Source organism: Varroa destructor, unplaced genomic scaffold, assembly GCF_002443255.2.
Source record: "Varroa destructor unplaced genomic scaffold, Vdes_3.0 BEIS01000003.1, whole genome shotgun sequence".
Taxonomy (NCBI): Eukaryota; Metazoa; Arthropoda; class Arachnida; order Mesostigmata; family Varroidae; genus Varroa; species Varroa destructor.
Genome location: NW_019211456.1, coordinates 4,818,806 through 4,833,074, shown reverse-complemented (window position 1 = coordinate 4,833,074; position 14,269 = coordinate 4,818,806). Strand labels below are relative to the sequence as shown.

General features: G+C 38.6%; 1 protein-coding gene and 1 long non-coding RNA gene across 11 annotated transcripts in view; one reads left to right on the top strand and one right to left on the bottom strand.

The window, feature by feature from the left end:
* Positions 1 to 3,993, bottom strand: part of LOC111247852 (ileal sodium/bile acid cotransporter-like) — an 11,365-nt gene extending 7,372 nt beyond the window's left edge. For 3 of the 10 annotated variants that reach the window (XR_015323353.1, XM_022799314.2, XM_086983081.1), the window contains exon 1: positions 3,855 to 3,993. Coding sequence is in view for 1 of the 10 variants with exons in the window: in XM_022799314.2 (XP_022655049.1) it covers positions 3,855 to 3,892 (38 nt within the window). In the remaining 9 variants the exon portion in view is untranslated. Of the gene's footprint in view, positions 1 to 835; positions 910 to 3,648; positions 3,790 to 3,854 lie in introns of those variants that run through there. The other 7 variants (XM_022799316.2, XM_086983078.1, XM_086983076.1 and 4 more) reach the window with 6 other exon arrangements.
* Positions 1 to 12,434, top strand: part of LOC111247853 (uncharacterized) — a 15,222-nt gene extending 2,788 nt beyond the window's left edge. The window contains exons 2-4 of the long non-coding RNA XR_002672294.2: positions 1,045 to 1,931; positions 2,823 to 6,058; positions 10,495 to 12,434. This is a non-coding gene — a long non-coding RNA (uncharacterized LOC111247853). The remainder of the gene's footprint in view (positions 1 to 1,044; positions 1,932 to 2,822; positions 6,059 to 10,494) is intronic.
* The last annotated feature ends 1,835 nt before the right edge of the window (positions 12,435 to 14,269 follow it).

The window sequence follows — 14,269 nt, the reverse complement described above, 5'->3', positions numbered from 1 at the left end:
ATCTAAATCGCATGTGAAAATGATATAGAAATGCATTGTTGATGAAGTTATTGGCACCTATGTTATGTTATTTATTTACTAGCAGTATTTGCATAAAAGAAAATACATATTCTTTTATGTTTTTTTTTTCTTATTTTAAGTTGTGTTATCGCCTGCTCGACATTGCAGTTTAGTCACACTGTTAGCATGGATACATGTACTTGCGAACGGAGCAACTTTTTTACTTTCCTTCGATATGCAAAATGAAGCTACTCTGTTGTTGATTAGCTTTTGTAAGTTACGACAGGGTAGTAACTTACGCGATAAAGCGCCTCAGCAAATGGATCATCACCTATAGTAGGTAGCCAGAAGTTATACCCTTTGTTCACTTTCGAACGAAACTAAACCAATTGGCTAGGAACCAAAACTGATACCGAAGTTTTGCTCTGCGTTTTTCCAACTCGGAAGCCAATGGAAATTTGATTTTCTATTGTAATACATGCGCTATAACTACTCATTTGGCGCCGTATCGACAAGCAAAGAAGTGGCCTGCAGTGACACGTTCGTTTCTAATCTAACATTGGTCAGAATAGTTTTATTTCGGATATATATATGATTTACATTTTGCTACCATGTCATATGCAAGAACAATTGTTATCCCTTAACTATCTCCTCTCCATTTTTGACTAAAACCAGAAAACATAACAGTATATCGGGGCCGCACACATTTACCTAAAGAGACATAACTGCCGCGCGCAAGGTCGACATGTATATATATGCTGAGTTTATCAACGACCTTGGTAAAACATTATTGCTTACATTGGGATTACTCAGTACAAACATCTGAACGGCACACCTTTTAAAATGGATGAAGGATCCGTTTACTGTCCGACCAAAGTTCCAATCGAATCCATTACATTCTGAAACGATCTGATATCACTGAATTTTTCAACTACGATTAATATTTAAAATAATTTTTATTCGGTGGCATAACAACAAATAGCTAAGTAAACAAGAACGAGCAAGAGATTAGTAAATGGTACATTCCATTGGTTTTTTTTTAAGTTTCAGAAGTGTTTGGCAAAATCATAACGGACCCGTCATTGCGCCGATGTAAAAGCCTTTGTGTTTAGAACGGGCTTACTCTAAACATGCCAATGTCTACTGAGAAGCTGCCAACAAATTTTACTGTCTAATTATAACCGTAGTCATGCAAGATTTGTCTAAGCAGCGATAGCGCGATAGGTAGTCAATTGTGTTCGAAAACTGGGAGTGTTAATCATGTAAAGCAAAATCGAAAGACGCAATCTAACAGGGTGTATTTACCGATGCACCATACAATAGTCGCATATAGATGAAATTTACCTATTTTAGCTTATTGACAACTCTGCAAACAAACAGATCATTTCGCTAACGCGACTTTATCAGACGTTAAGAACGCCCTTATTTTTATTGTTTGAGAGGATTAATGTCACTTTGACCTTGCCTGTCTTCAAGAGAAAGCAAATCAAAAATTGAATGTATCTATTCCCTTTAGGTTAAGTCTTTTCACTGCGAAAAGCAATAACAGCTGCCAATACAATTGACTTCCATTTCATCCCCTTTAAAATAGTCACTTTCATCGTCAGGCTGAGAGCTTTGTTCATGAATGTTTTAACATTAGTACATCGTTAACTAGTTAACATTATTGTGCGTCTAGAATTTAACTTCTTCCGACGGTAAAAGCTTCTAAAGGTGTCCTCAAAGCTTTTACCGTCGGGTGTCCGACTCTGTTTCATAAAAATATATGCGCATTAACGCAATCTTCCATTTTTAGACCAAACATTAGTCTGCAATATGTGATTTCATAGTAGAAAAAAACAAAGTGCGTAACAAGTCGCACCTGATTATTGCTGGACAATTGATAGTTTGTGGTAAGTTGTGACAATCACTTCGTTGGAAACTGCTCTTCGGTAAGTTAGATGCAGATTGGAAAAAGTTAATTAAATACGGACGGACAAACAGATTGCCTATCTTCTTGTTCGCTAGTCATACACGTTTTCAATGAGCTGTTACAAACGCCCGCCAACTGGTGAGCCAAAAAGAAGCGAAATAAATCTAGAGATAAATAAATGTCAAACAGATAGATAAACTGTGCCTTGTGTTCGAATATCGCTTGTAGCAGTCGTTTCGGGAACCATTAAACGTAACCAGAAAATCTGCCCTTATGGTCAGCTTAACAAATATCAAGTGGCAGAGAAATTTCGTTATTGTGTTTACCCTCGATATGTACTCGTTGTAGTTCATGCATTTATAGTTACTCACAGTATTTATCGGACGGTATTTATACACCGTCATTAAGGCCATTAATATTGCACGCGCAAGCAGGCCTTCCCCTGGCCAATTCCTAGAAAAAACGTTTCTTAAATCCGTAACGAATTAATTTTAATACAGACTCACCGCCTCAAATGATCCGCTTAACTCCTTCAAATAGCCCGTAATCAGAATACATTTCTAACAATCTCTTCTTTCAGATTTTCGGCTGAGTGATTTTAACAATGGAATTTAATAACAAATTCTTAGAAGTCGGTTCCGGTTAGGAACGCATGGCGTAGAATGATAGAAAAATTTGCCGATCAGAAAATTAATAGACATATCTTAACGAGTTCACAGAGGTGTTGTTCTTAGTAATCGGTTCCACCTTGTTTTCAAGTCTATTGTAACCTTCGTCGAATATTGCAAGCTTGTATTTTCTACCTGGCATATCCTGCACAGCACCCCGACTAGTAGAAAAATCTGACTATGAGCGGCATATCAAGCGTTTACTGTTTATTTTCTTGTCTTTATGTTTCCATCTGGTTCAGCTTCGTTTCATGATGAAAACGCTACAGCCAGCTATCGTTATCTATTGAATACGTGTAACTGAGAAGTCCATTCATTGGTCGCCTGCGGAGAGCAACGTTCTTGAGCAGGTAACTCCTGAGCTCATACGCTTGCTGGGTCCTCCTGGGTTCTCTATGGGAACCGCTGTAAGTTTCGAAACTTTTCATAGTGCGGTCTCTTCGTAGACCTGATTCTGCTCAAGCAAACAGGCTATTTTGGCAGCACAGGAGCATATTTGTTTCAAAGGTTGTTAACCAATACACCTCTTATAACAATAACCTCTAGGGTTTTCTCTCAAGGGCATACCGGGAGTGACCACAATAATAATTCTTCTATTCTATAGCGGAACGGCTGGACGACCACCCGCTACCGGCTTTTAGAAGTTCTGCGCACGTTCCTAATCCATTTGGTTGCCAGCAGCTCACTCAGACTATGTGTATACATACTGCTTTTTAAAATCGAATGATACACACAATTATACGCCTAAGTTGGAAAACACCGTATTTCACGTTTATCTTCTCTAATAAAGCGTTCTGAAATCACGTAGATATTCAGATAAACTAATCCGATTGTTTTCACGCTAAAAATCCCTTGTTTATAATACGGAACGCGATAACATTTTTTTTTTTTGTTTTAGTAGCCTGCCGCTCACAGTCAAAAACACGTAGAGCATTTAATATCTATCATAAAAATTTATCATTAGCGTTAATTTCAAATATTACACAACAACATACAGGTGGATACAGTCGTAGACTTGAGTGTCATTATAAATCAACCATTATTCGGTATAGACATTACAGGACAAACCTCAGCTTGTAGTGCCTATTCGTTGATAATGACAGTTATCTGTATACAGGATTTTCGTTTCTGCGGCGTTTTTCTGACTGATGCTTCTGCTAATGTTGATGATTCTATCACATTTAACACTTGTCTACCTTCTATAACTGAATAGACTATTGTCGCACACCATAAGTGAATTAATTCAATTTATGCATAACACAATGGCACCGTACTTATTGAAACACTTCCCAGTTCTTTCAGCGGACATCATTGCACTGTTCAGGCATATAGAACGAGCTGTGAGTTTGTGCGTCTGAAGTTAGCAAACTGGACAAAGGCGAGAACTTCACGGTTTTCTTACGCTCATAACAACAGCAAATTGTATGAGTGCTAACAGTAATAACAGCCGTATTAACAGGCCATTGCTACAGCTAGAGGAAAGAGCAGCTGGCGTAATTTGCGACGACGACGGCAGCGTTTGCAGCGTCAGCGACTAAGTCAGGTGCGGCTACACACGGATAAGTTTCGTAGGAGCACACAACAACTTCAATGCTGGCGCCAATGTTGCCGTAGTTATTCTTCCCGCGTGCTTCCGCCTGTAATTCCAACGTCGACGTTTTCTTGTTCACAGCCGTCGCCACCACCGCCACTACCGTCACCATCACCGTCACCGTCGTCTTCACTGTCGACTTGGCGCAACCAAGAATGTCGGGGCTTCCCCGCGCGTTGTCCTTTCCTGGTGGTCGCTGCTACCAGATCGACCACACGGACCCAGCGAGCCTGGTGCCGCTATCAACAGCGACAGCCTTGGAAACGACCGCCGTCAGCGGCCGACGAACAAACAAGGAAGGAGTCATCTGTTCGTTGAGAAAGGACGAAACGGAGAAGTAGACACGAGGGTAAATGGCGACCGACACAAAAGTTGAAAAGAGAACCACGTGATACCGGTAGGTTCAGACTTACGGTGAGAGATTTGTTTTGGAAGAATGTGCCACAACAGTTAACGATCTTAGGAGAGAGTGAAGCGACTACGATACTTTTGCTGTTTCAATCTATAATGTAACATTTTTCACCTGATCACTCGAATTAGGCCCTGATAAATAGCTACACCCGTCTATGTGTACAGTATCAGCTGAAAGTGGGAAATCTTGAATGTGACGTCGTCTTGTTATATAATATTTATATCTGTAGACCATATGCGATTCTTAGGTGAAGATGTGACACCTTCACTGAAGTAAAGCACTTGGCTTCAATATTTCCTGCGAGTCACAAATTCACAACAAACTGTCTGTGATAAATATCCTTAATAGATCTGACGGACAATTGTACGTTTTGTCAACGTATCGCAAATGTGTCAACCTAAGGTTAAAAAAAAGAAATTTCAAACGATGCTTAATTTGGACAAGATAGAATTTCAAAAACGCAAAATAAAAACAGTGATTACTTTTCACATGATTGGATACCTTAGGTAGACTTAACTTTTATAAAAGGTGTTATAAGACTGCAATAATGTAATTTTGTCGATATGGTAAACTAGCTACCAATTAGGTGTGTTTTTAATGATAGCATTTAGTCATATTTTTAAGTGGCATACGTACAAACATACTTTTTTTTATGATAAATAAGATTAAAACTGGCTGAAAAGAAAGATTTGAGTTCTTCGAAGTATACTATCGCTCTATCCTAAAAGACAACAAAAAAAAAATGGAAATAAACTTAAATGACATATGCAGGTGTTAAAGAAAAAAAGTAAAATTACTATTAAACCTATACCATTCGTGGACTGAGAATGCTGTTGGAAGATAGGACTGGGACGATTTCGATCGGAACAGTATCCGGAATTAACATATATACTTTCAGACATAAACAACGCAATCCAGTGGGGCGATACTGCCAATTCGGTTCGGTAGAGACAAGTAATTATCATAGAAGATTCTAACGGTCGTTGTTGTAACCGTAAGCAGGTTGGCACTATATTTACGTCGCAAAAGGTGACCCGCCTAAAAATACGGTTGCAATACGGCTAAATAATCTTGTGCTAGCTATTTGTTCTCAGAAGATTTTTAATAAAGAGCGCCTATGGCGGGACTCTGCACTTCGAAAGAGATTGGCAGTAAATGATGATGACAGTCGACCTACCTCACGTAATAGCCTATATACAGGTCGTGCTTGCTACAACGGAAGTGATTTCCGGTTGCGACAAATTCAGAACACGTTCCGACATGGAAGTGGCTGTCGCTTCTGAACACAAAAGTAAATTAATGCCCGATTCTTATTAAAGCGCACCCAATTTCACCACAGGAGATAAAGAGAGCCGGACTGAGGTGCGCGACCTATAAAAGCAAATCTCAAGACCACTGCTGACTATCGGGCCTTGTCTCGGACATTGTTATACTAAAGAGCTGTACACCTCGTATCTGGATAGTATGTAGAAATGGTGCGTGTCGTACGGTAAGAGATACTACAAGATTAAAGGCCAGGAAATGATCATTACAAGTTTCAGAACGCAGTTTGGCTGTATTTCGCTCGCTTTAAACGGCGTGCTACCGTGGCTTAACTAAAAATTTTTCATATCACCGAGCACTCCTCAGAGTGGCTTCTGCGTAGACCACCTTGTTGCCGACATCGGCACCTGACTGTGCAGGTTCTACATCTAATATTCTTTATTATAACTTTTCTAATTTTTTTTTCTTTAACTTAAGCTGTCTAGCGCTCCCGTATGTTAAAGATCAAGCGCTGAACTTAAATTCAACAGAATTCTATCTAAACAGTGTTGCTTTGACACAATTTGTTGCTTCTAAGTCCGTGAGGTATATATATATAGGCAAAAGTGTTGCCACCGGCAAAAAAATGGTAGCAGTGTAATTCAAGTACGTCCAAGATTCTTTTATTATGTAGACGGATTGAACTAAATACAAATACTACATTGCTCGCAAATGAATGAATCATTTGAATTTGCGCGCCGCTATATGATACCTTGTAGTTCACTTTTATTGTCTCAAAAATAGCATAACTCTCACTACATTCAAGTGATTTTTCATAAGAATCTGATGCAATCTCACGAATTCGGGTGAGATTGTGTAAGACCATATATTGAGTGTTCTATAATTTTCCCAAATGGAGCAGCATGTTTTTATGTAAAAAATAGGGGTAACCGTTCAGATACTTTGCGAATATAGCAGAATGTTTTCGGATCCTGAATACAGTTTAAGTAAACAGATGATTCGAATGTTTCGAGGAAGGACCGTAATATGTCAAAAACAATCCTCATATAGAAGGGCTGGTGACAGCGACCACGGATCAGAGGTCTTCACGATTGTCGTACATCGTTAGAAAATTATTAGTTTATGGCATTCGGCATCAAAGAGTACTATCAGGAAGTTGTAGGAGGATTGCGCCAGCCTGTTTAACGCGAGGTATCAGAACGAGGGCACAGCTGGTCTTGGGTTCCCCATCACAACAATACACCGGTTTACACTCTGCTACTCGTCCAGCAGTTTTAGCTAAAAAAACTCAATCCGTGTTATCTTAACCCCCATATTCAGCCGATCCAGCTCCCACGATCTTTATTCCCAAAAATGTAGAAAAATCTGTTGAAGGAGCCACGATAAGAAAAATGATTAAAAACATTGTTGATTGATCTGAGGGCTGTTCCGACGATTAAATTTCAAAAGTATTTTAAGGACTGGGAGAAGCGGCGATGTAAGTATATTATTGCATTTAACAAAGACTGCTGAGAAGGGAATAATTTGAATTGAGAGAGATAAATGAATACCTATCAATCAGGAACAAACAACTCACTAATTTTTGAACAAAGGATTATATAAGGATCATGTAAGGCTATATGGGTCATTCTCTTCCTTTCTGTAGCAAAGGCAGGTTAGTATAGAATTTTAATACTATCGGGTTGTGTAAATTTCTTCTATACACCAGGGTCAAGTGTTTTGTTTAGAATTTTAACTTTAGAATTTTTTCTTTAATCGAATTTATAAAATCTGGTCAGCATGGCACACCTAAGCAATTTTTTCGTATTCTATTGAATTTTTTTTCGAAAAAGTGATCCAAAACATAGTTCATTTTCCTACCACAGCCTAGCTGATCTCAAAGCTACTTTTTAAAGTTAAACTCGGAGCAAGTAACAAGTAAGTTCTCTAGAAGTCATTACCTCGAGTCATTACCATACGACATGATCGCCCTACGCCGATGCAAATATTTTGTTAGGACGAAATTGGGTTCTATGGACTACTGCACTGAGCATTTATTAAAGTAGATGTCGTCGATACTATTTTTGCAGAAAATTGAAACAACTATCTGCACATATGTTAAGCCAAAGTAACACATCGTATTTTTGCACTAGTTATAGCACATGTCGTTGACGCGTCACACATGGTAGCTTCTAAAAAAATATTGATGACTGTATTGGCCTAACGCATCGCTCGAAAAAATAACACAATGTGGGTAATCATAATTACGGACGAAAATGGCGTGGAGGATAGTTTACACCAAGGTAATGCATAGCCAGTTTCACCGTGGCTAGGTTAGCTTCGGAAAACGATTCCTTCTAACTTTCCCAATACAATGCAGCTCGTGGGCATGCCAGTATCCGAGATATTACAAAGCCCATTTTACACTGCCCAGCTGAACGTAATGTGAATTTGACTTGGTATAAAGCGTCGGCTTCTCCAGCTGTAATCATCGCCTATTCTATGAAGAAAATCGCTCCTTTTAATTATGGACTTCTTTAAATGAAATTATTAGCGGCTCATGTAGCCCTATTTCTCGCCCATGAAGACGCATTTTGTGGACCTCTGTAATCTAACGACACGAGTGTCTATAATTCATTTTTTCTTGAGGATCATGAATTGTACTGGGCCTATTTCTTTTTCCATTGTATTCAATTTATCAGTAAAATGGCCTTTGACGAATGTACTGATATAAATCTTTTCCCATGGCGTTAGCCCTCTTGAAAAATAGCTAGAAGCAAGCTTTGGTCCATATAATCCATAGCGGTCCGTATTCAATAAAGATAACCCATATATTTATATAACCTCTCGATTAGTAACCTAACCCACTCGCTAATCATTTTGAAATATATTCTTCACATTTTTAATTAACTTTTCTTATTTTTTTAATACTGGCTTTAAATAAACGCATTGCATCCACAGCGACTGTTTTCCTGAGCGGCGACAGGGCATCGACGATTTATGAATATTGTTGTCGAAAATGAGCCTGGCAACACAATGTGTACCGTTATTGTTGTCGTCGTTGTTATAGGTTTTTTCGGAGCACATTTCTAGCTTAGAACAAAAAGCATAATACCTGAAAATGTAAAGATAGAAATTATCGCAATATTGGCGAAACTACAGTGATTTTACCAGTAAAATTTATGCAGTAACATGAAAACGGCACGAACCACAATGACAAATAGAAAAGCTGGCTTGAGAAAAAAGCAGCAGATGAACGCGAGTACATTTGGCCAATGGTGAATCATGCTCCCGGTGTCGGCATTTTTCTTGCTTCCTGTAAAATAAATACGGTGCACAGTGTTCACACTGCCAAAATTTTCGTCTAGTCTCTGATCGATGACAGATTGCGTTCGATAATGATTGTCGGTTTCTTTGAACGCTTATTTTTAATTTTTGTTTCGGGAGATATATTGTTCGATGACTAACAAACTGGCTGCAATGGGCATTAGTTCGAGGCGAACATTGGATCGCATAATAGTAAATCTACGGTTTATCATCTTATGAGAGGCCTATTAGCATCATGTGGCAAGCTCTATTATCTGCAGTTTTCTTCTATTGATAGTAGAACAAATAATACGAAAAAAAAAAAACAACATACAACAATTAAATCGAATCTCGTCATAGACAAATTGCGGTAGTAATCTATTTCTTTTTTCTGTTTATAGAGTTCCAATATCGGAGCTAATATTTTTGCTGTTAGTGCATCAGTGCGCGTCAGTAGATCTCAGCCCTTTGATTCGGACATCCCCCAGGCTGATGACCATAGGTGGTCCTAGTTTGAATCTGTGTGACAGCTGCTAAAGATGATATATCTAAAGCATACTATGAATATTATAGTTGTAGCGACGTTTTTTTTCTAAAATGTAAAAAAGAAGTCCTTTCTCTAGCTCACGTTATTCTGGTCCAGAAAGGTCCTTGCGCGAGGTCTTATAAAGAATGATAACAATTGAAATAATTGGAACGCAATGGAACTTGTGGTTATCACGTCACCGCTAATAAGTCAATATACAGAGAATCTAGGGATAAAGAAAATGGGAAGGCAGGTGACTTATCTAAATGGCTTTATGTAAAGGGGCATGTTAATGGGGCGCGAAAGCATTGATATTGAGCTTGTTGCTGTTTTTTCATTTGAGCCTGCTGTTGTTGTACGTGTTTTTTCTGCGCTTCATGGTTTGTATTAGTTGTCATTTTACATTTATTTTGATGACGATCGAAGCAACATTGACACCGCCGAGATTCGATCGTGTTTTCCCCAACCTATTCATTGCGATATTGTTTTTTTTTGTTTGTTTTTGTCGCTAGCAAGCCAGCCTCGTCCGCTTAATGCACTAGTGAGTCCTGCATGTTTGAGTAACCGCCTATTGGCCTGATAGCATGTTTTTGTTCTGCAATCGACGTTCGACGTGACGCGCAATCGAGAAAAGTGGCTACGCTGAGCGCAGAAGGTAGTCCTCGATAGACGTAGCACCGTCCACCAGACCTTGACGATTAACTAGGGATCGGCGCACGCTCTTTGACTGTTTCCCGACGTCTGTGTACCTATGTGATAACGGTTTGTTCACCCCTACAACACAGCCGCCGCGGCGGCATATCGAATGATTAACTTTCTTCGCAACTGTGTTTACAGATGCTTCTCGCAAAAGCGAAAAACATAAGGAGGACCATCATATACAGTACGTACGAGACAGCCGGAGCGATTGACGCAGAGGTGAAAGAGGAACCTCCAGAAACTAAAGTGGACAATGATCCACTATCGACCGTGTTCGTATGAAGAACGCAATGTAGAGAGGGGTTAGAACGCCAACGAAAAAAGGCCGCCCAACGCCCAATGCTTGCACCTAACGAAGATGTTACAAAGAATACGTGCGAATGATAGTTTGGCTTGTTATCTTTTAGCAACCACAAGCATTTTTTACCTATTTGCTAAAGATCAATAAATAGTTGTTTGCTTGATTGGTTTCTGCTGCAGCTGCGTACCCCCCACATGGATGGACGGACGCCGGTCTGCCCTGCCAGCTATTTAGGTAACTGCACGTCAAACTTTCTTTTCAGTACTATTATCGAGTACCGACTGCGTAATCGGTGTGGATAGTTTAAACTGGTATCGCATAGATCAACGATTCATATACATACGCAAGGCATAGAGACTCAGCTATACAAAAAAAAAATTAGCAAGATAAAAACAAGGCAATAATTACCTGCACGGATATATTGGAAACTTTTAAAGGAGTTGTAGTGGTTGAAGATGTTTCGCACCATATTGAGACCTCAGTTTTGTAAAGCTGCGCAATCCGGCCACTCAAATCTCTTGTCTATTACGGCGCGTTATTTATGTAGTACTAAGCTCATCTGCCCTTGGAGACTTCTGTTGTTTTCGTATTACGTTCACAGCCTTAGCATTTACCTAAATAGAGTATCTAGCCGGAGCAATATAATTATTCTAGTAGGATTATTTACGTCGAACGTGTTAATAGGCGTTGTGATATTCTAAAGGAAGCATCCGTTGTCAAAACATTAGCATATCGTCCTGTCTAGTACCTGATATTTTAAAATCGTCCTTGTTCGAGTGTTTTACTGCATAGGCAAACTGCCTAATTTGAAATCAGTTTAGTAGAGGCCAGTGTTTCACAGGTCGCCTTCTCCAACGTAAAACTCAACTCTGACTGGTTCATTGATGTTCGGCCTCGTTAACCTCGTAAGACTGTAGGAACCGCGATTGAGGCTAGGACGAAATTGTTTGTATGCGATTTAGCTCCAAAAGCTGTATATTTTTAGTATTTCATTGTTATGGCTCAATATCGTTTCGATAATACGGCTTTCTAAAGATGGAATTGCGATACTCATCTCGGGCAAAGTAGCCATTTTAAATAGGTATCTTTGGTCGAATTTAAATATTAGCCTTCCCGTTATTTGGTACTACAATAGTTTAATGCGAATACAATTAGGACACGGGGACTTTTTCCTTATGTACCACAAGATGGAAATAACAAACGGTCATAACAAATAATGGAACAATTTCCGTTGTCCAAAATCACAACGATGTTAATTCGTCTACTCATATATTGAAAGGACAATTTTAGAAAAAAAAATTGAATAAATTCATGCATATGATTTATTTAGAAAAACGCTTGAATAAAAAACAAGGAATCCGTTATTTGTATGTACAGGGATTCCTTTTTGGACAGAACGAAATGCTAACGAGTCGAATATTACTCATGGAATTGTCGGTAGCATACATACATTAATGGTGAACTCGTTAATTGGCAGAGAAGAGAGATTTGTTATAAAAAAAAAGAAAAATATATATTATACTAGTTCAGTCACAGAACTCTATGCATGAAGCCTACACAAAGGCACTGCACGTGTAAATAGGATGTATATCATCTTTGCAAAATAGGACACTTTAAAATAAAAAAGTTCGAAAGAAAAACGTCATGTTATATTTGTTTGACTTGATTTCCCTAACCGGGTAGCGTATATCGTTCTTTTTTTTGGCGGGTTCAATCGGATTAACTTTGGTCCAGTGAATGTTTTCTCGGTGGCGTCTAATTTGTGGTCCCACTCAAATCGAAGTAAGTAAGGACGGTGAGCACAATGAGTACAGTTACCTTGAAGTTGGTAGAAGTTAGCTGTTCAAGCTTGTTAAAGCAGTTTCAGTTGTTATATTCGAAGTTGAATTGTCCGATTAAGAATCGAACCATGAGTTGCTTTATCCTCCTTCAAAGTTCCTTGCGTTCACTGTTTACCGAGATCTGCTAAATAAAGTATTAAAGATAATAATAGCAATTTTACATTTCTTATTATCTTTGTTCGATTTTTTCTTTTTGTGTTTAGTTATTTCTTAGCTCCATTCTTCTCCTCATAGACTAATATGATCGAGATTTTGAATAAATTGATACCATTTACAACGAAACATCAATATTGATAAATTACTAAACAAAACTTTCATTATTTATTTAGTATATTTGATAGTACATATATTTTTTTAAGAAATTTAAGAATAATAGTATTAAGTTAACAGTCAAAAATACATCGATATCTGTAAGCAACCGATGTGTTACCATGCTAGGTAACTAATCAGAGCTAGAAATTACTAGACGCAATGAGATGCAGAACAAGTCATTTCATAATTCACTCTTCATAATTCACTAAAAGGATCAGAGTCCAAACGTTTCAGCTCTTGTTGTCTTACTTAGCAAAGGCCAGCTGAAGGATCTTCAGGGTCCTTCTTGCTTTCGCCGCCTAAGGACCCGTACATCTTTAATTAACAGCTACGCGAAGCTATCTTACGACAAGACCACAAGAGTTGTTCTTTTGCTTGAACTTTTTTTTTGCGCGTTTGATGTTAGGCGGTTCGAAAGCCATTTATGAATGAAGTCTCGGAATCGAAGAAGTGCGGCCATAAACAAGGTGCAGTTAAGCTTGTTAACCTTTGAGAGGAGTTGTAGGAAGCAATCTACGTAATACTCGTTAGGTACGAACAGACTGTAAAAATAAGGAACCCTTAGGGAATGATTTGTGTAAGTGGCAGCTGGGATTACTACATGACAACCTATTAGTTAATATGAAGTTGCTTCGTACAAAATTCAGTGGAAGGCTACCGTTAAAATAACATAACATAGCCCCAAAGCTCGAGCAGCTTGAAGACGGTGTACTGAAACTTTTTTTTTTTCCTTTTTTTTTTTTTTTTAGAAACTGCGTATACCGCCAGAAAGTAAGACAACGCCCTCTCTAGGATCAATATCTACGGCAGATTCGATGCAGTCTAGCCTAAAGGTGCTTTCATCATTTAATATTAGATCCACATATATCGATATACTATTAGACTTGTAGATAGGTTCCTATGTTGTTTTTTTGCTTGCTTCCTCTAACTGTCGTCTTTACCGATTGGTAAGTGTTGGGAGACTCTTCTTCAGCCATACAATTGATTTGTGGTTCGCATGGCATAATGTGTAGCAGTTCTGATATGCTGGTGTATATTCTTACGGCCTTGTTAAAACCCAAATTTCTGTATTTTTTTTTTTTGTACGATACCTTAGTTGTCGTCTTCTGCAAAATGATATAATCACTTTAGAACCCAAGCTCCAAAGAATTATGTGATTCGACGTCCGCAACGGTGACAAGCGTAAAGGGTAACAAGCCAGCCTTTCCGTGTTATACAAAACATATTGTATCTTTAGCAAAAAAAAAACCGAATTACAAATGAGAAGTAATGAACAATTTTTGAAACCTAAGGTTCGCTTAGGTCCAATGTTGAATTTAATTTTAAACAGTGAAGAACCTGCCAAAAAGGTGCATGTGACATTTCAACTGAAAGTGGTCTTTGCAAAACGGCCCACCGTCTACCCTATAGAGTTCAAGCCTGATCGTAATCTGAAACAGCAGTACTGCTTCACTGTGGC